General features: G+C 33.1%; 1 protein-coding gene across 1 annotated transcript in view; it reads right to left on the bottom strand.

Annotated features, from left to right (window-relative positions):
• Positions 1–22,458, bottom strand: part of ELP4 (elongator acetyltransferase complex subunit 4) — a 244,091-nt gene that overhangs the window by 123,083 nt on the left and 98,550 nt on the right. The window contains exons 8-9 of the mRNA XM_039219336.1: positions 5,334–5,442; positions 1,470–1,576 (exon numbers count right to left, since the gene is read on the bottom strand). Coding sequence (XP_039075267.1) covers positions 1,470–1,576; positions 5,334–5,442 — 216 coding nt within the window. The remainder of the gene's footprint in view (positions 1–1,469; positions 1,577–5,333; positions 5,443–22,458) is intronic.

Genomic DNA, 22,458 nt, shown 5'->3' with positions numbered 1-22,458 from the left:
CTTGTGACACTAACTATAACTTTATCCCTCTAAAATTTTTAAGCAAAATGTTGCTTAATGTTGGTTTAAAAGTAAAGGCAAATTTCTCAGTATTCTATCAGAACAACTAAAACGAAGTTTGAACAATTACAGTGTTGGGTTCCATTTCAATGGTTTCTTTTGAGAACTAAAGCAAATTAGCTCAAGAATCAGTATTTCTACACTCTCGTTCTCTTGGCTTTAAGTGGCTTTTGAAGGGAGTATCCCCAGATGAGAAACTTCTAACACTCCTGCAGAGATGACCTGCTTGAAGAACTGGCTGCCTGATTAACTATTAACTGCTCTCAATAGGATTAGATAATTAAGGACATTGATGACCATTAATTAGGAGGAGGGCACATTAATTTGTCACTGGATAGGGCCCTTACAATGATTTATAGGTTAGTGCTACTTGCAAATGTGAAGGGAAAGAGAAAAAGAGAGAGAACCATTAAGTTACCTTATCAAGTGGCCAGCTAAAGAGGGCAGAGGGTCAAAAAAGGGCCAAAGTGGTCACTTAAGGGTGAAGTCCCAAACACCAAAGCAGTGCCAAGCCACATTGACCATCATTTGGTGATGAAGTTAAAAATATGCTAATTTATTGGTGGCAATTCTCTCTTTTTATGGTTTCAAGCAGTTAAGACAAGTGGCCTGCTTAAGAGCTTTTCATTTGAAAAGAGATTAAACAAAATGGTTTGTCAAGGCTGCTCGGCTGTTTTATGTCTTTGTTAAAAAAAATTGCACTGACTATACTGATAACTATCACATCACCCAAAAGCCATCTCTCTCCAAGCATTTATTTCGTTAATAAATATATCAACTCTAATTGCTTAATAGTGCTATGTTCATTTGCTCTTTAGCAAGATTAAGGTGAAATAAATCTTTTGTACTGCTACTTTCTGTCAGTGTTGCTTGCATAAAGGTCACAAAAAAACTTTAAGTTTTGTAGAAAACTTACAGAAAGATGCCGGTGTAAATTAAATTATACTTTGTTTTGTTCTGCATGGAAACAGAAAGGTGATTTCACTAATAGTAAAGAAACATGCTTTTAGAATATAGATAAGGATCCTCTTGTATTAGCCATACACAGTTGTGGGGAGCATTCACATTCCATACACAAATAAGCACAGCTCATTAACATTTAATTAAATATGCTTTGAAAGACTTGGAAATATGCATGTCATACTTATAAGTTTGGAGTTTACTTTGAACACACATTTAAAACAAAATCATTTTTGCTATACTCTAATGATATGCCACTAAAAGAGAAAAAATAAGATAGTCTAAAAACACTTTCTGTTACACCAAGGAAACATAAAAATATTAGCAGGAAACACCTTCTAAGAATTTCATTAAAGTAAAAAAAAATTACACACACACACACACACACACACACACACACACACTATTTAACATCAAGACCATGAACAAATATAAAAATTCTCTCTTACCTCAATGGTGAATAGCTTCCTTTTTAATTTAAAAGCTAAGTCTTTGACATCAGATACATCATAAATCAAGTTATTAAGCCGAGGAATTTGCCGAATATGAATCAGACCTTGTGAAAAGAAAATTAAAAGAACAAAAATTTAAAAACACTGTCTTAGATGCATAAATTAAAGAGTCTTACAGCAGAATCCTGTAAATTTACACACAAGCATCCTCCCCTTTTAAAACTGGAGCTTACTACCAGGAGCAATGAAGCAAATGGTGTGATTATACTCAAGTAATCAAGCAGAATAAGATAAACAGAAATCCTTGTGCGAGGAAAACTAATTGCACTTTGGTAGAGAAGTACAGATGTAAAGAGGGATCTTAATACTTGTCAAAACTACTGCCGGTTTGTGTGTGATTTTCTCTTGTATTTACAGTAAGCAAATATGGCTATCACCTTGCATGCTGCCCACGGCACCACCGAGTGATCTTTATTTTATTAAATGCACCAGTAAGCAGCCAGCAAAACAAGGCTCATGGGTTACTGATAACCAGTGAAGCACTAGTGAAAAGTATTTCATTTTGTACCTTATTAATGACTTGAGCAAACCATGGAAGAAAACTACATTTCAGAGCACACTCTCTAGGATCAAACATTAACCCCTATGCCATCCCAAGATACTCATTTCTGTGGCATGTTAGCCCTTTATGTAGCTGTTAGAAGCTTTGTAACAGTGCTAGGTAAACCGTGAGCTCTGGCCTCTTGTCAGTAGAAACACTTGCTAATTTTTTCTGACAAGGGCACTGGATGGCTTTTGTGCAGCTTAATGCAGTTTCTGACTAAACTCGGGGTCATTTGCCACAGATGAAGACATGGAAGATTCTTCAGTCCATCTCTCTGCCTGATTCAGCCCATATTTAAAAATCATCATCCTAAAGACATAGATCCTTAAAGATCTATGGGGGAAGAAGGCAAATCCAAATCTGAGCAAATTAGACACATCTTATTTAAAGAACTGTTCTCTAGTAGACAGTTTTGTATGTGTCTGAATGCTTAGTGATGTATGTATTTGTTTTAGCTTAAAAGGGTTAAACCCCCAGGTGCTTAACTTTCTAAATGCTTAACTTTTCTAATGGTCAAAAACAATTCACTGAACTATCTGATTTAATTCATTAAACTTAAAAAAATGCTACAAGTGTTATGAAGACAGCTATTAGATACAAATTAAAAAGATCTCAGACAGAGCTACTTCATAAAATATGTTAGAAATAAGCACACCAGACTTTCACTAGTACATTCCGCATTTTAATTTGCTATGTACTTGTTTAGTTATTAAATTAGAAGGCCTCCCACAATGAATAACTATGGTTTATCAGACTCTTCATATTAACAGAAATGCTACTTCTCAAAACCACTCGTGAATCTGCTGGTAATCATTTATTAATCCAGAGATTTTAACACACACAAAAAAATCATAGGCTTTCACACTCAAAATGTTTTAATCAAATGACTGTCCTCGAATATAAAATACAATTTTACTAAATTTATTGGGTCATAATACTTACAAATGATACTCAGATATAATTTATTAAGGTAATAATTAACTTAGGTTGTCTTAAAGGAGAAGGGATAATAATAAAAAATGAAAAATAGTTTATCCAGTTATAAGACAAATAAGTCCTAGGGATGTAATGTACAGCATGGTGGCTATGCTTAACAGCACTATATTGTATATTTGAAAGTAACTAAGAGAGTAGATCTTTTTTTTTTTAATGTTTTATTTATTTCTGAGAGAGAAAGAGAGAGCGTGAGCAGGGGAGGGTCAGAGAGGGAGATACAGAATCTGAAGCAGGCTCCAGGCTCTGAGCTAGCTGTCAGCACAGAGTCCGACGCAGGGCTCAAACCCACGAACCATGAGATCATGACCTGAGCCGAAGTCGGATGCTTAACCGATTGAGCCACCCAGGTGCCCCAAGAGAATAGATCTTAAAAGTTCTCCTCATTACTAGGAAAAAAAAATATTGTAAACTATGGGAGGTGATGTATGTTAATTAAATTTAACTGTGGTAATCATTTCACAATACCTACATCTATCAACTAGTACAATGTTGTATGTCAACAGCTCAATAAAAAAAAATAGTTTAATCTTAATAGTCCTCTTCCTATAATAGTGACAACAGTATATTAAATAATTATATATAGGGTTCATCTGAGCATATAGCATACTTGATGTAAGTTAATCATGAGGCAAATCATTTAGTGTAGATTTTTGTTCATAGTTTATACTTTCTAGTCTTTAAATAATACTTGATTGTTAGATTTAGGTATTTTATTATATTTTAAAAGATTGTATGCTGATTCTACAAAGCACTGGCAGTTATCATATAAAGTACCTTATATTGTCATATACCATATAAAAGTACCTTTTATTGTCAACTCTAGGAATCACCATAGTCCGCAATCACAATCTTATATAATCTTCTAGTGGCTTCAAGTAAGCTATTCAGTCTTTAAAGGTTTCCATGTAGGTACAGTAGATCCACAATAGTAACAGCAATAATTACTATTTATTCAGCATAAGTAAATAGGTAAAAATATATCATTCACCATACTCTATATTTAATTTAAAGCTAAGATATGCAAAACTATTAAACTTTTCCTATGTCAATGACTCTGTTGAAGAACCTTTATTTTAAAAATATCCAAATTAATCAAATTACCAAAATACTACTAAAAACTTCAAATAAGGGGTGCCTAGGTGGCTCTGTCCACTGAGCATCTGACTCTTGATTTAGGTTCAGGTCATGATCTTATGGTTGTAAGACTGAGCCCTGTGTTGGGATCTGTGCTGGGCTTGGAGCCTGCTTGGGATTTTCTCTCCATTTCTTCTGCTCTTTCCTAGTTCATGTGCACATATACATACTCTCTCTCTCTTAAAAAAAAAAAAAAAGAAACTTCAAAGAAATAAGTAAAAGTCTCATTAATTGACTTGTGCTTATACTAGGGTATGGCAATATTATAAACTTTGCTCATAACCCAACAAAATGAGCAAAGTGCAAATATAATCAAAGGTGTTCACTTTCTGAAAATGTGATTAGGGCTTTAAAAATATAAAGTATGGGGTGCCTGGATGACTAACAGTGCAGAGGCTGCTTGGGATTCTCTCCCTGCACCTCTCTGCTCAAGCACTCTCTCTCGTTCTTAAAAATAAACAAACATAAAAACAAGAAAAAAAAACAGTGAAATATAATACAGTATGAATTTTATTTATCATATAGCTAGGCTTTATAAAGCACAAGCCACTATATAGGCTGTTATTATTAGAATTAATATATTTATTTCAAACATGGCTGATTAAGTACAACTGATTTTATGACAAGCATAAGCCATTAGGACAACAGAATTTATATCTGACTGAGCCATGCCTTAGTACTTGGGTTTAATTCCTTTCAAACAGTTATCATAGTCTACAGTCTTTTTTTTTGATGTTGTTCATTTATTTATTTTGAGAGAGACAGAAGGAAAATGCAAGTGGGGGAGAGACACAAAGAGAGAGGGGGACAGAGGATCTGAAGCAGGCTCCATGGTGACAGCAGAGAGCCCGATGTAGGGCTTGAACTCATGAATTGTGAGATCATGACCTGAGACAAAGTCAGCTTAACTGACTGAGTCACACAAGCACCCTCATAGTCTGTAGTCTTAACGTAGTTTGGTGACCAGCTGCCATGAAAGAATGGTCAGGAATGGAAAACATTTAATAGATGTATTATAAAACAAAATTCATGCTACTTGACAGTAGACATTATGACTGGATACAATGCTTTCAGGTACCCTAGAGGCAACCAGGATATTCTCTTCTCATTATAAAGATCATGCTTACCATGATAATCCTTATATAAAGGGTTGGTTTCTCTCTCAGAACCAATAAATGATTCCAGACCAACTACGGTATCTGACAAGTTTGTAACACGAGCAATAATTGCTTTATTCTGTAAAACAAGAAAACAAAACACTCATGTTATGCTTAAAAATATAATATCTATTCAGTGCCATTATGCCATCTCAATGACAAAATTGCAGAGGAGATAAACTATCAGTGTAGAGAAATATGTTAAAAGTTAAAACTGCCACATGCTGAAAACTGTATGAAAATATGCACTTAATAGAAAATTCCAGCCTATGTAGGTATGCTTTTCTATTTGGAAGAGTACAGGAGACATATCTTAGTTTTGATAGAGAACATAAATTATTTTTCTTCTGTCTTAAGGGGCAAGCCTACCTTTATCCTCATACACTATTTAAAATTACTTTGCCCATTGCCCATTGGAAAATCTCATAGACATCAGGATTCAGAGGCAGTAGATATTACAGTATAATGTGTAAGGTAAGGTCCTACTATCATCTCTGACCACGTCCCAGCCCTGTAACAGCTGAGGTCCTCTGTAGCATTTTAGAAACATGGAAGGGTCTAGCTAAGAGGTTATAGCATGGCTACCTCTGGAGTCTTCTGTTCTCTCCTTCCAGATGCTGCTATTTGGCTCTGGGATAATAATAAAGGCAAAGAAAAGATGGTTGATGACTAGCACTAGACTAGTTGCCTACCTTTTCCTTTCTAATACAACTGGACATGAACCAAAAATATTGCTAAATAATATACTGTAAAAAAAAAGTCACATTTTAAGTAGTAAACATTCTAAAATACCCAGAATTTCATGGCTATAAAAAAATCATCAAAAATATAATCATTAAATACCCTATAGATTCTCTTGAATTGTTAAATTTGGGATTCCTTTTAGCCTCTATCATGGTGGTAGGTTAATACACATTTCATAAGCCTATAACATCTTAGAAAAAAAATTTGTACTGAAGCTCTAGATGATTTGAAAAATTTGCTGTTTGTAAAATTTTATAATTTTGAACTCCCATTTTACACATGGTAATGTCTACTTGTTTAAAAATAATCTTTAGAAAAGGATGGGAAATATAAAACAGTCAAGAAAATTTCAGTCTGATGCTATGTCCCCTGTTAAAGGAAAGTCCAAACACAATGAAATATGTTCACTTTCTGAAAACATGATTGACTACTGAGTTTCCTGGTATTCCTCTGTTTCTTCGGTTCCCTTGTAATGACTGCAGAAGAATGAAAAATAAAAGAAAGCTGGTCAATGTTACTTGACTCTATCAGAAATACATAGTAGCTTCTGTCACTAAACCTTGTGCTGAAATGACTGGTTAACTCACACCTAGCAGAGCATTTGAAACTCCTCTGTAAGTAGAGATGTGTGTTGTATAAAGAATGTTTTAGTCTTTGAATCAGTGTTCTTAAAAAGAACCAGTAAAAATAATTATCCTTAATTGGCTTTAATACTCTCAATCACGTGGGTACCAAGTACAGAAAAACAAACATAATTTGAAAATGCCCATTTTTTTCCAAGGCAATTTTTCATTCAATGGTGAGAAAATAATCCAGATTGATTCCTCACTTTCTGTTCTATGCCACAGGGGATGGTCCTACTCCAGGAATAACAGGGGCTTCAGAGGCCATAAACAAGTTCCTCTCAATATTTCTTTAGCCAAAGACTATTATATCAAACTCATCCAGGTTGGGTTTCAGCCAGTTATTCTTCACCCAAACAAAAATGTCTGCCAGACATTCCAACAGCTGGGAGACAGTTCACAATGAGTCAACTTGAAAATGATTCATTGTGCTGAGTACTGAACAATGTTGGGGTGGGGGTGGGGTGTGGCTGGGTTGGTTGTAGAGGGTGAGAACAAGTGGGAGATGAAGAATAACCATGTGGTTCTCCCATTAAGAAGAATCTTAGATAACAACCAGCAGGCTCTTATCATTTCATTTTTAGGATAAACTCAACTGGGAAGAGTACTCCTGTCATGGACCCTCAGATGAACAAGCACTTATAAAGGCTACTGACAATATTTCTTAATCAAAAGGTCAGATTTCCTTTTATCTATAAATACAAGACTAAGCCTTTGTATCTAAATATCTGCATCTAAAATGATAAGAATCAGTTTTTGTTAGAACTCAACTATTTGGAATTTTAGTGATATAAACTAGAGCTTTCTCAATTACTTTAATTATAGAAATCGTAAGGTTTAAGGATGGAATTACTCTTCTGGCTTTCTATAAGCAAGGTCCTGTATATTTAAATGGACAACAAGAGATTTATTTTAAAGAGGGTTTCTTTCTTCAATTTAACCCTAAAATTTACTAATAAGTCACTTAACATCCTGTAGTATTTTTCAACATTATAGGTCTTTTTAAGGTAATTTATGGGAGATAAAAAAAAATCAGCTGTCCACTTTGCAGAGGAAAACTAATGAATTCCAGAATAAAAGATGTATACATCCTGGATTTAGAAATCTCAGAAACTCACTTATACACTTCATTTCTTAGGTTTCTAAGTTCTGTACATTTATACTACAGCTATTAACTACAAACTAAATCCTATTATAAAAGCTTTCATGAAGTATTACAGCAAGAAGAAAGTTTTAATCATTACCACAATATAAGTTATATTTAACAGTGACCCTATTGCTTTCTGCACAGCAGTTTTGGAAAATAGTTTATGTAATGTGGCAAACTGGAGGGAGAAAGTTGTACAGATAATGAAAAAAAACATAGAATAAGTAGCACTGGAAATTATAAGAATAACATCTAAATTTCTCACTGAGATAATCTCTATCTTAATTATAAACTCATTCAGTCTTCCAGTTATGAACAAAGCATAAAAGATATTTGGGCATGCAAATGTACATAATTTTTAAAAAGTTAAAATACTATTACAGGTTACTTTTGTAGCTCTGAGATTCATAGGGAGTATGGTATATTCATAAGGAGTATGGTATCAATATGTGAGATATGATCATATCTTAAAACCACTCTTGTCTTTCAAATCATAATGTTAATACTAAGTGGTCTTTTAGATAAAGGTAGGTAACTTTACTTAAAAAGAATCTGAAATTAACAGCTTTAGAAAACCTCAAAAACATAATAATCACAACTCACTTTAGGAAGAATATACTATGGACAGTAAATTGTTATAATATAACTCATGGTGTTCAGAAAACTTTAGCATAATGATCTGAGCAGAGGCCTTGAAACTGGAACTTCCACAATCTCATTTGAAGAGATTCTAAGTGTTTTTATGTTATTAGCCAACATGTGAAACCTCTTTGGTCTGCAGTATATGTAGTTGGAAATGGAGAAGTGAAGGTATTTGTGCGTCAATTACTTAGACATAAATTTGAGTAATTTTTGTGTTAACCTTGAAGTTGTTACATTACAGTTTCTAATAAGGAACATTTGACTAAAGGACATTCAGGACTTACCAGTAGGAGTAAATTAACAGTTATATTCATGCACGGCACAATGACATCACCCAAGCATGTACAATGATACTGTCACCCTTCCTCCTTGCCCATCTGAATGTGAAAATCTAGGATGGCTCAAAAATCCTCCTTATACTAGACAAATCTCCCTTCACTCTTGGGTGAAAGTTGTCAGCTCTGGACAGTAGCCAAGACATGACTAGGAGGGAAGCCAGAAGAGAAGAGAGCCAGTGTCCAGGAGTTTTAAGTTTGCTGGCAGTCTCAAATAGCATTGTATTAAGTTACATAAAAGGTTCTTAAAACTTTCTGTTGCAGTGGAATTTTTTAATTAATTATTTAAATTTAAATCATGTCAGATGGTGTTGCAAATAAAAAAAGGCAAATCAGATTGTCCAGCTGACTACCTTTTTACTCCAATTTTAATTTCACAGAAAATTTCAGTTTTTCCTTTGATTGTTTCTTGCTTGGTTTCATAGGATGTTTCCTGTTTTCTTTTATAGAATGGTAACCTCTTTATTAGGATATGCCAAATCCATTAAATGGATTTTAAATAAAGGAAGATTAATTTGATGCTCCCTTCCAATTCAAAGCTCATTAAGTGAAAACTATGAACTTTAAGAGATAAAAATTCAACTACTGCCATATAAAGCTCCTTCCATTTTCTAATAAAAATAGTTGAGATACCTAGTTAGAGTAACCAAGTAACAATCAGAATACCTCAAACCCTGAATGTTTTCCTACTTTCTTTGACCTAATTATCTCAACAATGTAAAAGATACAGTTTGTACTAACACAAAATATACTCCCAGGAAAGATTTTTAACAAGAGAATTAAAATGTAATTGAGCAATCAATTAATTATTAAGAAGCTTGAAAAGAATAAATCAGTTGACATAAAGCATTTATGCAATGCCTCAAATAAGAAGAATAAGTTCTTGAGCTACTCAAATAAGAGAGACAGCAAAAAGACAATATAGAGGGTAGAGCCCCCATTTGAGTATGGCACACACATCAGATTTGGGATTACAACAGTGCAAAAGAACTATTAAGTTAATACTGAAAAGTTAAAGAAATATTTAAGTTACTTTGATTGAACGTATTATGTGACATAATGTGTGTGTGTGTTGAGGGGGGGAGGGGGAGGAGAATCCCAAGAAAAGCAAGTACACTACTTAACAACTCAAGTTATAACATTTTTCTGAAAAATGATATGCATGGAAACACAACCATACTAGAACTTATGACACTTCTTCGTAATATAATAAAAAAAAAACAAATGTGGATAAAAGGATAAATCTATAGATGTTTAATGAGCTGTTTGTTTTTCTATGCTTATCAACTTCTACCTTCTATAGAAATTGAGACCATGAAATAATAAAATTGTTTATACTGTAACTTTTTACAAACCTTCCCCTATCTTCCTCAGAATTGTCAGTTACTTCTGTACATTAAAATTTTATCTATTTAAAATATTTTATAGTGGGAAAAATCATTCTGTTCATAATTTTTTGAGTTTAAGAAAGAATATAATTTTACCAAATATAATTATACTAATAAATATTTATAATTGTAATAATGCCTTATTAAAGGCATTAGATTAATTCTTTCCAGATTTAATAGTGAACTTTTATTTAACGTCACACAATGAATTTTAAAATACAGTGGAACTTTGGTAAATTTAAAAAATTTTAACTATAACACTCTTTTGGTAGCAACAATACTGATATGGGAAATCATAAAACAAACATATTTTGGTTCCTTTTGCTAATGCTTTAAAAACATATCCACAAAGGAGCTAATGGTAAATATACTTAACCTGTAGGGCAGAATAAATTGCTAAATTGTCACTTTTACTAGGATTAAGCAATGGAGCCACATCTTTTGGTGATTTCCATTTGATTGAATATTTAGTATTCTAAATTTTGGCATGAAATTTTTTTAACAACACATGATGTTATTTTCAGAAATATTCTTTACATTTACACTGGCCTCAAATAGTACATGCTTTGCAGAACACTTATTTACATCAGTTTTCTTTTTCAATAGGTTATTCTATAAAACACTAAAAAAACTTACATATTTTGAAAACTTATAAATGAGGTAAACAAAATATTGTAATGAATAGACCAAACTGAACAATAGCATAATATTCAAAATTAATTTTAGGTATTTTTTCTATATGAAAAATAATTTGAAACTATATATCATCTAGTTTCATATTAAAGAAAAAATTCATATAGAAATTCTTATTTGTTGTTTAAAAATGTTTAATGGGTTCCTTCCATACCAAAAATTTGTCGCTTACTACTTTATACTTGAAACCCTTAAGATGGAATTCACAGATGTCCAAAAGATCATTGCTTGCATGGAAAAACAATTGCTAACATCCAAATATCAAACGGAGCATCCAGCTGATGTTTGTGATCCAGTGGTAGGTTAAAGATACTAAAGTTTAAAATCAGCTTAGAATAATCCCATATTGAGTATAAAATTATAGCCTGTCATCAGGAACAGGCTGACAGAGCCAGGTCCAGATGGGAGACTGGCTGGGAAAAAAGCTGAGGCAGGTGGGAAAATGATGGGAACCTGACGGCAGACAGGACTACTCCCTCTGCTGGCAAGGTTCTCATCTGCTTGAATTTTTAACTAATGACAGCTTTTCTTTAATTATTTCAGATAAAACCAACAAATTATGTAAGGTGTTCCTTCTTTAGTTGGCTGTTCTATATTTGCACATTTTCAAATTCATGGTCTCCTATTTTTCACCAGATTAATTTCTCAGAGATATAAGGATCCAATGTTTCACCAGGGGGTCCAATTATTTATCTTGTAATTTAATTGCATCATAAGCATAAGCAAATGTAGCATTGCTTTTTATAATATAGGGCCTTTAAAAATTAAGAATGCCTTTCATTTATATTTGTTGGTGTATGTACCTTCTTGAAGAAAAACATTTCTTGGGTAGAGACTTCACAATCTCTTTCTCAGGTTCTGCATAATGTCCCGTAATGAAATGATATAGAAATGAACCATATAAATCAACTATACAGGGAACAAGGAAACAGCATGTCACAGCAAAACAGCGTAGATGTACAGCGCCAAACCTATCTGATAATCTAATGATCTGAGTTTACAGATATTATGTACTAATATGTAAGAAATTAAGAACTAATGTTTACACAAAAAATTTGTTAAATTTTACAGAAAAATTATTCAATATTTGGTTTTCAATGTAAGTTAATAGCTGCAGCAAAAACATTTAGTAAAAATCTGTTCTAAGATTTTGGCCTACAACCAGAAGCTCCCAGAACAGGAGGGATCAGCTTTTTCACCCACTGTTCTCATCTGAATCCTGGCTTAAAAGCTATTCCAGCTCCCAGCTTTCCAGAAGGCTCCATCCCAGGAATCCCTGCCTGCCATTTGGTTTGCTGATTTTAATCTCTCAGGACTTTCTTACAGTGGCTCTACTATGCTGAACTGGCACTTGCTTCTAGAAGTGAGTTATTATTAAACCTGTAGGTCAATTGTGGCACTCACAACTCTTTGGAAGCTTTCAGCCACAGTGTACAATTTGCTAGTCTAATTAAATATTAATTCTAAGTGTTACATTTTGTGGCTAAGAGCTTTTATTTTCCATCATCAGCCTGGAAGAGAAAGAGGTTACAAGACTAATTTAATCTCTCCCCTTGTCCTCCTCAACATTAAAGATTAACTACATAGGGTGCGCAAACATTAAAGAAGTAGAAACTCTTTATATAGTAATAATAATGTAATTAATAGCAAAGGGCTAAAACATAATATTAGGATATAATATATGACCTGGTATTTAAAGAGCCTTAGATTATAATTAGTTACAAGCATATGTCATCTCAGTGTTAAGAAATAAGTATCATCTTATTTTTTAAAGACAGTAATCTTTCTTTAAGGGAAAGTATGTATCAAAGTATATAAATAGGAATAATTCAAAACTTACATTTTCTCACAGGTATTTTTCAGACAGCTTGCAACACCAAAGATTAAAAACTTAGTAATTTTATTTATAAAATAATTGCAAATTACATATAGCTGTACTTATTTTCTGTATATAAAAGTGATCAAGTCAAAGATAGTTTATAATAAAAATAATTAATATTAAAGATCCTCTCCCCTTTTTTCTTCTACCATGTTCAAGTGGACTGAACACAGAGGTCCCTCTCTGCTTCTCTTCCCAGAACAGTTGTGTCCATGCCTGGACACTGGGCATTATAAAGACTGCAGTCTACAGCCAAAGATTCCATATGCCCAAACAGATGACTCAATCTCCATACTGTGATGAGACGTTTCACTATTTCTATCATTGATATATTTAAAAATTTTGGCTCTAAATAGTGCTTTAACAAACACCATCGCCACAAGTAAGTACAGCATGAATCACCATATGAAGTATAACCTCACAAAGTTATTTTAGAACAACAAAAAGACATTTTTTTAATTAAAATTAACTTTCTTTTTATGGCTTGCTGAATATGCTTTGGTTAGATTAAGTATAACATAAGGGTTCTATGTGGCAATTTTTTCCTTTAAAGATGCACATTTATCTTATTGACCATTTAAAATATACTGCTTTTATTTAATATGCATATTTACATTAAGATAAAATGTTATGTATTTTGCTACTAATGCTCTATCTAGACAGAAACTTATAGGTAATTTGGAGTTTATTTATGTAAAAAGCTTCAAACATGTTTGATCAAGAAAGTAAATTAAATACATATGTATAATGCATACAAGCTAAGATTTGATTTAAAAAGTGAATGATACCAGAAGAGGCAATGTAAAACAGAAGAAAAAATACTAGAGCTATAAGAATTTATAGATTTTTATAAGCAGCCTATGGTAGCAAAGTTGAAACACCTATTTCTCTGTTATTTGTTACTACAAAGAATAAAAAACTCTGTTTACAGTGCACCAGACTCAAATGAAGTTACTAAATTTTCAAAGACTACAATTTAACACATATGGCATAACATTAAAATAGGTTTAATATGATTCAGCTGACTTTTTAAAATTGCTTCTTTTTATACTTTTAAACATGTTAATTTCTTACAATCTACCTCTTAGTAGTTGAGAAGCTCTAAAAAAATAAAAGGAACTCATGAAAAATTGATAGTTATGATCGAGAGATTAAATCTAATCTCTATTTTCATCCTTAAATTTTCTCCTTAATAAAGTGCATTTAAAAAGAGCACTTAAAATAGATTAAGTTATGCGACAGAGGTGATGTTATGCTTTCCTATAATGATGTTCTTATCAACAATTACATTAAAAATATTTTCCAAAATTTTATAGTTGTAAACTCATAAAAGTCTGTTGTTCCTTCACCATGCAATTATTTTTAGTTCTTGTTTTAAGAATAAAAGATTTCACACTGAGAGAAATTCACAAGACCACTGGAGTCCACATTTCATAATCCCATATTAGTGGTTAGTTCTAAGCAGTCCATTACTTGACTTAGAGTTTAGCTGCTAAGATACTCAGCATGAACACAAAAGTTTATGGATGTGAATAGGCTTGTTCTGAATTTCTTTCTCTACTTTGAAACAGTCATTCATTTCAGTGTGTTCAAAGCTTTAATATTTTAATGTTATAAAATATTAATTTATAGGAGGATTAGGAGAGATTTAATGGAGGACCATGAGGGAGGAGAAGGGGAAAAATAGTTGGGGAGAGGGAGGAAGGCAAACCATGAGAGACTTTTGAATACCGAGAACAAACTGAGGGCTGATGGAGGAGGGGAGAAGGGAAAGTGGGTGATGGGCATGGAGGAGGGGACTTGTTGGGATGAGCGCTGGGTGTTATATGGAATCCAACTTGGCAATAAACTATGAAAGAAAAAATAAAATAAAATAAAATAGATAAAATAACACACTGAAATATATATATAAAACCTTCGATTTTCAAGAGAGGTTAAAACAAGGCATTTTCTTCCTGCTTTTCTTCAGAAAATGAATTTTCCTTGATATAAACTAACATAGTGGTGATGGTATTCTCCAAAGAGATAGGTGGGGGGGGGGGGAGGGGAATCCACAGATCAAATTGTTGGAAAACATTGGTTATAGGATAAAAACTGAGTAAGGCTATTAATGGAGCAAATGCTGATAATGACCAATCAAAATATGTTCTGAGACACTTTCAACTCTGAAATCTGCTCTGAATAAAAGAAAGTTTGAATAGTTTATAAACTAATGTTCTATACATTAAAAATGCTGGCGATATTGAGAATTATTCTAGAATGAGAAAATGTCATTTAATATTTTACCATGAGTAATGTCAAAGAAGTTTTCATCCCTGCATTAGGACAGTTAAGGAGAAATTTATTAGGTTGTTGTTTATATATAAAAATTCCTTTAAAAAGTAGATTATAACAGTTCGAGTAAGTTAGCAATAATAAAAAGTACATTTTTTTCCTGAAATAAAAGTTGTGAGAAAGCCAAAGAAAAACATTTACACCTCCCATTCGAATCACAATTTTAAGTTCTCCCATACTTTACTTCCTGACAGTTTCCAGTAAAAGTGCTTTTGATCACTAAAAACGAATCACCAACAACCTGTCATGGATCGTGTAAATAAAATGTATAAGGTAAGGCAAACTTATTTTCCTTTCACCTTACCAAGGAAATCATAATAAAGCATAAAACTAAATTTTTATTTCCAAAAAGAATAAATGTTATATGTCATCATTTTCTTCAAGCACACAACTGTCACTGGGAATTGAAAATAAAATTAACTTAAAAGCACAAAATGTCCTATAATTTGGAGGTGGATAACAAATTTCACTATAGGAAGCTAGTTTCCATTTATAAAACCAAAAAAATTAACAGTCTCATATCTTGCTAGATAGGGAAATCAAACAGTATCTTACTGTAACTGCTTCAAAGGTGTCACTTCGCAAAAAGTCTCATTAAAAAGTTTCGAGCAGTGCACCAACATTTCTAACAGTAAACAGGAAAAAAGCAACAGTGTTCTATGTATCTGAAATACAATAGCCTTGAATATAGAAGTTTGTGCTTAAGTTTTAAAAAGTTGAAGTAATATTCTCATACTTAAATAATATGTAGTAAGAGTTTCAAGGTAGGGTTTTAGTTATTTTTCTTAGATGTAACCTCCCCCTCACCTTATTTTTTCCCAATCTGCAGCAACCTTCATTCGACAACAGTTTTGAACAGTTGAGTTGTGAGAACGTGAGCAGCTGCTGTTATTATAACTAAAGGTCTGTCTACGGCTTGAGTCTGAGAGACCACATGTTCGGCTGTCCTCTCATCTTGCCATCCTCACCAATTAACTATTAACATGGAGGGCTGTACACATGCTCTTGGGGGCTCTTTAACAGGCTTCTTGGCGAGTGGAACAACTACACAGCAGGGATCTGGGAACTGGGTAATGCTCGAATATAGGGGAGCCGTCCGTAGTCCTGCTCTTTCTAATGACACTTTACTCCATAGTTTAGCATGTAACAAAGTCTGTATTTAACTTGGCCACTTTCACATACATTTTTAAATACAATGTCTTTGAGCAGAGGCTAAAATTATATTCTAGAAGGAGACAATATAAGTAATATTACAACCTTACAGGGAAAATTATTTACGACTATAAATTATTTAAGATACTCAATATATTTGATGGGTAATTTTAGTGTTTTCTTAAAAGATATTAGAATTTATTTTTATGTATTTGTTTCAATGTGTTACTTTTCCCTGTGCTGTTATGAAAATAAGTTTTAACCCAAAGAAAACGAAAAATTCCAAGTTCAAAGTTGTCAGGCTGAGCACAAAATATTTCAAATGCAAATTTAAAAATAATTCTTTTTCATTCTACTTGCAATAGTCTTATTATAATAATAAATTCAAGTCAGTTTTGAATCTATGTCATTATTTTCCCTATTTTAACTTTTCCTCCTCTTTGCAATTTCCTTAACTATGTGTTCCTTCCCTACAATGAAATTAAACATGGGAAGCATGCCAAAAGTATAATAAAGGGTAACTAATCATTACTGTACAAGTCTGACAGAATGCTAATAACTAAAGTAAGAATACTGATTGGCTATTTTACCAATTTAAGAGATATAGATATTTTATATACTTTCAATATAGTGATACTTTACATAACATATTCAAATAAAAGTATCACAATTCTATTACCTATAGATGTTTAATTATTTCCAAGGATATGAAACTACATTTCTGTTTCTTGCAGAAATCACTTTACTGTCAAATTCCAAGCTCAAGCCCATAAATAACTTCCATATACTAATTTTCTGCTCCATCCATATTATCTTTTACATTGCTAAAAAGGCCTCTACAAGGACAGGAATTATGTTTGTCTTATTCACTGCTATATCCTCATGAGTGCCTAGTGCCTTAGGAATAAATATTTGTTAATGAATGAATACCCTACACTACCCTTAGGCATTCAATCACCACTTAAATCCTGACTTGGTGTCTATAGGAATGACACTGGTCATAGTGGAGAGGAAGTTGACGTATGCTGTTAAAAAGAGTCTTGGTACAACATGGTGATGTTATTATGAATTAGATGGCCATCTGACTTTCTGTATGCCTCCTGGTCTATCTCAGGCCTCATCCGTTAGAAGGCTCTGTAAGAGTCTTTCATAAAAAGAGACAGAAAGCTGAGGATTTCTCCTGCTTTGATGAACTTGTACACCTTATTTTTGTGGCCTGATCTTTGTTCAAATTTCATCTTTGGAAGTCTCTTTAGGTAATTATAGTGAAAGTAATGATTGTTGACATATATTGAGTGACTACTATGTGTTAGTACTGTGTCAGCACATGTTATCGCTAATCCTCTGAATTAGGTATTCCTCACTAAATTTTTTGCAGATGAAGAATGTGAGGTTGAGAAAGTTCAGACTCAACTAAAACTATATGACTAATTGGGTCTATCTGTCTCCCAAAGCCTAGGCTCTTTCATCATTAAATGCTACCTTGTGTACACAGTTGGTTTCTTAATTTTGACCTTATTTTAGTACTTCTATTGAGTAAGCTGCATAGCATGGTGGTTAAGAGTATGGTACTTGCAGGGTACTACTTTGGTTTAAATCCTGACACTCACTAGCTGTGTGACTTTGGGAAAGTCACTTCAACTTTTTTGTTCCTTGTTCCCTAATTTGTAAAAAGGAGACAATAACAGCAGGTACTGTGAGGATAAATCGAGTTAATATTTAAAAAGAGTTGAGGACTGCAACTGGCATATAAAAGTACTATGTAAGATTTATTAAATAAACTCACAGTCCTCTGGTCCTGTGTATTCATATGTCTTTGATTAGCTTTGTAAACATACTGCTTCTAGTTCTTATTCCCTTTCCTTACCCTAAACATAGTGGTTTTCCTTGCTGGTTTTTAAAAGTTCTTGAGTTTTATTCTGTATTTACATCATGATAGGTTGAAGCAAACTCTTAAGTCTTATATGTCTTCTTAAGTACTTTGACATAAAAACAAACATATGGTGAGATGTCACATTCATAGAACCAAAGAATATTTTTTAATACCTCAACTGATATTAGGGCCAGAAAACCACATATATGCTAGAAAAAATGCCTAGAAAAGAGATTATCGAAAATGTTAAAATTGTAGATGGATGAACAGTTTAAAAAAATTCTCTATTTTGAGGAATATGTCTTAATTCTTGGTCATATTATTTAACCTCACACTCATCACCAAAGTCTGACTCTCCAGTTTACTATTTCCGTTTCAAAATAATCTTTTTACTGGAACCTTAAAAAACATAAATTTAAAGGTTATCTCTTCCAGTTATACAATGTTTTAAATGTATCTATAAAATAACAAAATGCAAATATTGCATACTGTTTAGATATCTAGTCCATTTAATCATCCCAATCATTATTTAATTGGTGATATAGATCTGATGACTTGAGGTCATCTGGTAGTATGACTGCTGTTTCCTTATACAGAGATTGGAGGGATTACAGTCACATTCACAATGGGTTTGGAATTTCCAACTAAATAATAAAGATAATAAGATAGCTTTTGCAAAATTTTTTTTCTTTTTTTCTTGCATAGGTCCCTTTGGAATAAATAAAAAAATATATATATACATGTATTTATTTCATAATTGTTTGCTTTGCAATCACAGATAAGGAAATAGGTTTCCATCCTTCTTTCCTCCCTTGACTGCAATGAAACTTTTTACTTAATCTTTCACATGTTCTAATTTGTCAACAATTTTACAATGATAGTTTTCTCTTTAAAAATACTGAATAGCAATGTTGGTCTAGGACTTTTTTTTCCTAATGGGAGGTTACTGTCATGAGAGGTTGTTGTTAATAATTGAAGATGCATAAAGATGTAGTGTGACAGAGAGAAAATTAAGTTTTAGATTTAAACAGATCAGAGTTTGATGCTAGCTTTAAAAATGCTATTAAATATGTGACTTTGTTGACTCACTTAATTTCAGTTTAATCTTGTTTGCAACTGGCATCATGCCTATCTTGTGGAGTTTTTGTGATGATTAGGGCAGCTGGCTATATAACCTAACAGTGAGGATGGTGTAGTTTGGAGTCAGGAAGACAAGTCTTGTCTAAGTCTTTTGTCCATTTCTTATTGGGTTATTTATCTCCTCATTACTGAATTATAAAATTCCTTAAATCTTTTAGGTATACTTTTGCAATAATTTTCTTCCAGTCTATGACTTGCCTTTTCTAATAACAGTATCTTTTGAAGAGCTGAAATTTTTAATCTAGATAAAGTTTAACTTATCACTATTTTTAATGTTTAGCAATATCTCTCCCCTACTCTTTCTGTCTTCCCATTTTACAAATATTTGCCCTCCATAGGGTCTTTTTCCTGTTTTCTTCTAAAAGTTTTATAGTTTTATCTTTCACTAATGGATCAATGAATTCCAATTTAAAATTTTAAAGCAACTTTAGTTTACATTCTCAACTAGTTTTTGAGAATGTAATTAGTTATATGTAACACACTTCATATTCACTACTTCTCTTTTTAGTAGTAGTATTACAATTTACCAAGGTACCGATTGTCCATATCAAACATGTGATTTCATATAATCTTATGTATCTAATACTTTGTAATCTCTGGGAAGTCTGGGCCATATATTTATAGTTTTATACATTAATGTCCATAGAAGCTTTATTCATAATAGCTTCAATCTGGAAAGAACTCAAAAGCCCATCAATAGGGGCGCCTGGGTGGCTTAGTTGGTTAAGCATCCGACTTTCGCTTAGGTCATGATCTCGCGGTTCGTGGGTTCGAGCCCCGCGTCGGGCTCTGTGCTGACTGCCAGTTCAGAGCCTGGAGCCTGTTTCAGTCTGTGACTCCCTCTCTCTCTGACCCTCCCCGGCTCATGCTCTCTCTCTCTCTCTCCTAGAAATAAATAAAACATTAAAAAAAAAAAAAGCCCATCAATAGGTGGAAGAATAAAGAAACTGTCATATGCTCTAAATGCTGGTGAGGATGTGGAGAAATGGGCACCCTCCTACATTGTTCGTGGGAATGTAAACTGGTGCAGCCCCTCTGGAAATCAGTGTGGAGATTCCTGAAAAAATGAACAATAGAACTCCTCTATGACCCAGCAATAGCACTGCTAGGAATTTACCCAAGGGATATAGGAGTGTTGATGCATAGGGGCACGTGTACCCCAATGTTCATAGCAGCACTCTCAGCAATAGCCAAAACATGGAAAGAGCCTAAGTGTCTATCAACTGACGAATGGATCAGGAAGATGTGGTTTATCTATACAATGGAATACTACATGGCAATGAGAAAGAATGAAATCTGGCTATGTGTAGCAACATGGATGGACCTTGAGGGTGTTATGCTGAGCGAAATAAGTCAGAGAGAGAAGGACAGATACCATATGTTTATGCGTATAGGAGGATTAGGAGGAACTTAATGGAGACCCATGGGGGAGGAGAAGGGGAAAAATAGTGGGGGAGAGGGAGGGAGGCAAACCATGAGAGACTCTTGAATGCTGAGAACAAACTGAGGACAGAGGGGGGGGGGGGGGGGGGGGGGAGATGGGCATGGAGGAGGGCACCTGTGGGGATGAGCACTGGTGTTATATGGAAACCAACTTGACAATAAACTATTAAAAAAAAAAAAGAAATTGTATATTTTTATACTTAAAATCTAATTAGCAATAAAAGTAAACTGGTGACACATACAGCACTGTAGATGGTGCTGATATTAACCAATATGATTGTTTGGTATTATATAATGAAATGTGCAAATATTTGGAAGATGTTCATAACTCCGTGAACCAATCAATACCTTCCAAATGACCAAGGAATGATATGTCAATATCTTGAATGGGTAAAAGACCCATTCGAAGTGCAAGATAAACCAAAGCCTTCTAGTATAGCATAATATGAAAAAGTTCATTCACCGTTTTTTATTTCACATTGTAATTAATGTTAATAAAACTATTACTTTTCAAGGTTCAGTGTATATTGAAGAATCTCCACAATTATTAAAAAAAAGCCATTAAAACACCTCTTCGTTTTTCAACAGTGTTATCTGTGCAAAGTCTGATGTTCTTTTCATACTTGAACCAATATATCATAATGGATTGAATAATGAAGCCCATATTAGAATCTGCTGTTTTCTACTAAGGAAAAATGTTGCTTTTCTTACTAAATTTTTGTTTGTTTTGGAAAACCATTATTTTTTACAATCAAATGATCAGTTCATTACAATTATTTTAACAGAATTCATAACTAAATATTTAAAAATTTCTTAGTTTCAATTTCTAATATGGTAAATATCAATAGATACAACCCAAATAATTTTTTTTGAGAGCATCAATAGCTTTTTTAAGAGTGTAAACAGGTTCTAAGATTAAAAAGTGTGAGAAGCACTGAACTAAACTTCTGATCTGGTATACTTAAAACTCTGCTATCAGATTTACCAACCATTTTGTAACCTACATTTTTAAAAATCAGCAGCTTTATTGAGATATAATTCACATACCATTCAATTCACCCATTTAAAGTATACAATTCAGAGGGTTTTTTAGTATTCATAGATATGTGCAACCATTACTCAAGGCAATTTTACAACATTTTCATCACCTTAAAACAAAAACAAAAACAAACCTTCAATATTTTTACTTATCACCCCACCACATACTCAAGGTCTCCTAATACTCCAAAGCCTTCGGTGACTACTATCAACTTTCTGTCTCTACAGATTTCCCTATTCAGGACTTTCATATTAATGAAATCACATAGTATATGTTCTTTTGTGATGGCTTCTTTTACTTAGCACAATCTTTTTAAGGTTCATCTGTCTTGTAAGTATTAGTACTTTATTCCTTTATATAGCCAAATAATATTTCATTGTATGGATATATCACATTTGCTTATCCAAGTATCAGTTAATGGAGATTTAGGCTGTTTCCATCTTTGGGCTGTTAATAATAGTGCTATAAACTTTTATGTACAAGTTTCTGTGTGGACACATGATCTCATTTCTTTTGGGTATATACTAATGGGTGGAAATGCTGGGTCAGATTGTAACTCCACATTGAATCACTGAAAAGTGCCAGACTGTTTCCAAAGCAACTGTACTCTTTTATATTCCCACCAGCAGAGTATAAGGATTCCAATTTCTTCACCTTGCCAAC

The sequence above is a fragment of the Hyaena hyaena genome, unplaced genomic scaffold (assembly GCF_003009895.1).
Source record: "Hyaena hyaena isolate Hyena2069 unplaced genomic scaffold, ASM300989v1 scaffold_807, whole genome shotgun sequence".
Classification (NCBI taxonomy): domain Eukaryota; kingdom Metazoa; phylum Chordata; class Mammalia; order Carnivora; family Hyaenidae; genus Hyaena; species Hyaena hyaena.
This window is presented reverse-complemented; position numbering and strand designations above follow the sequence as displayed.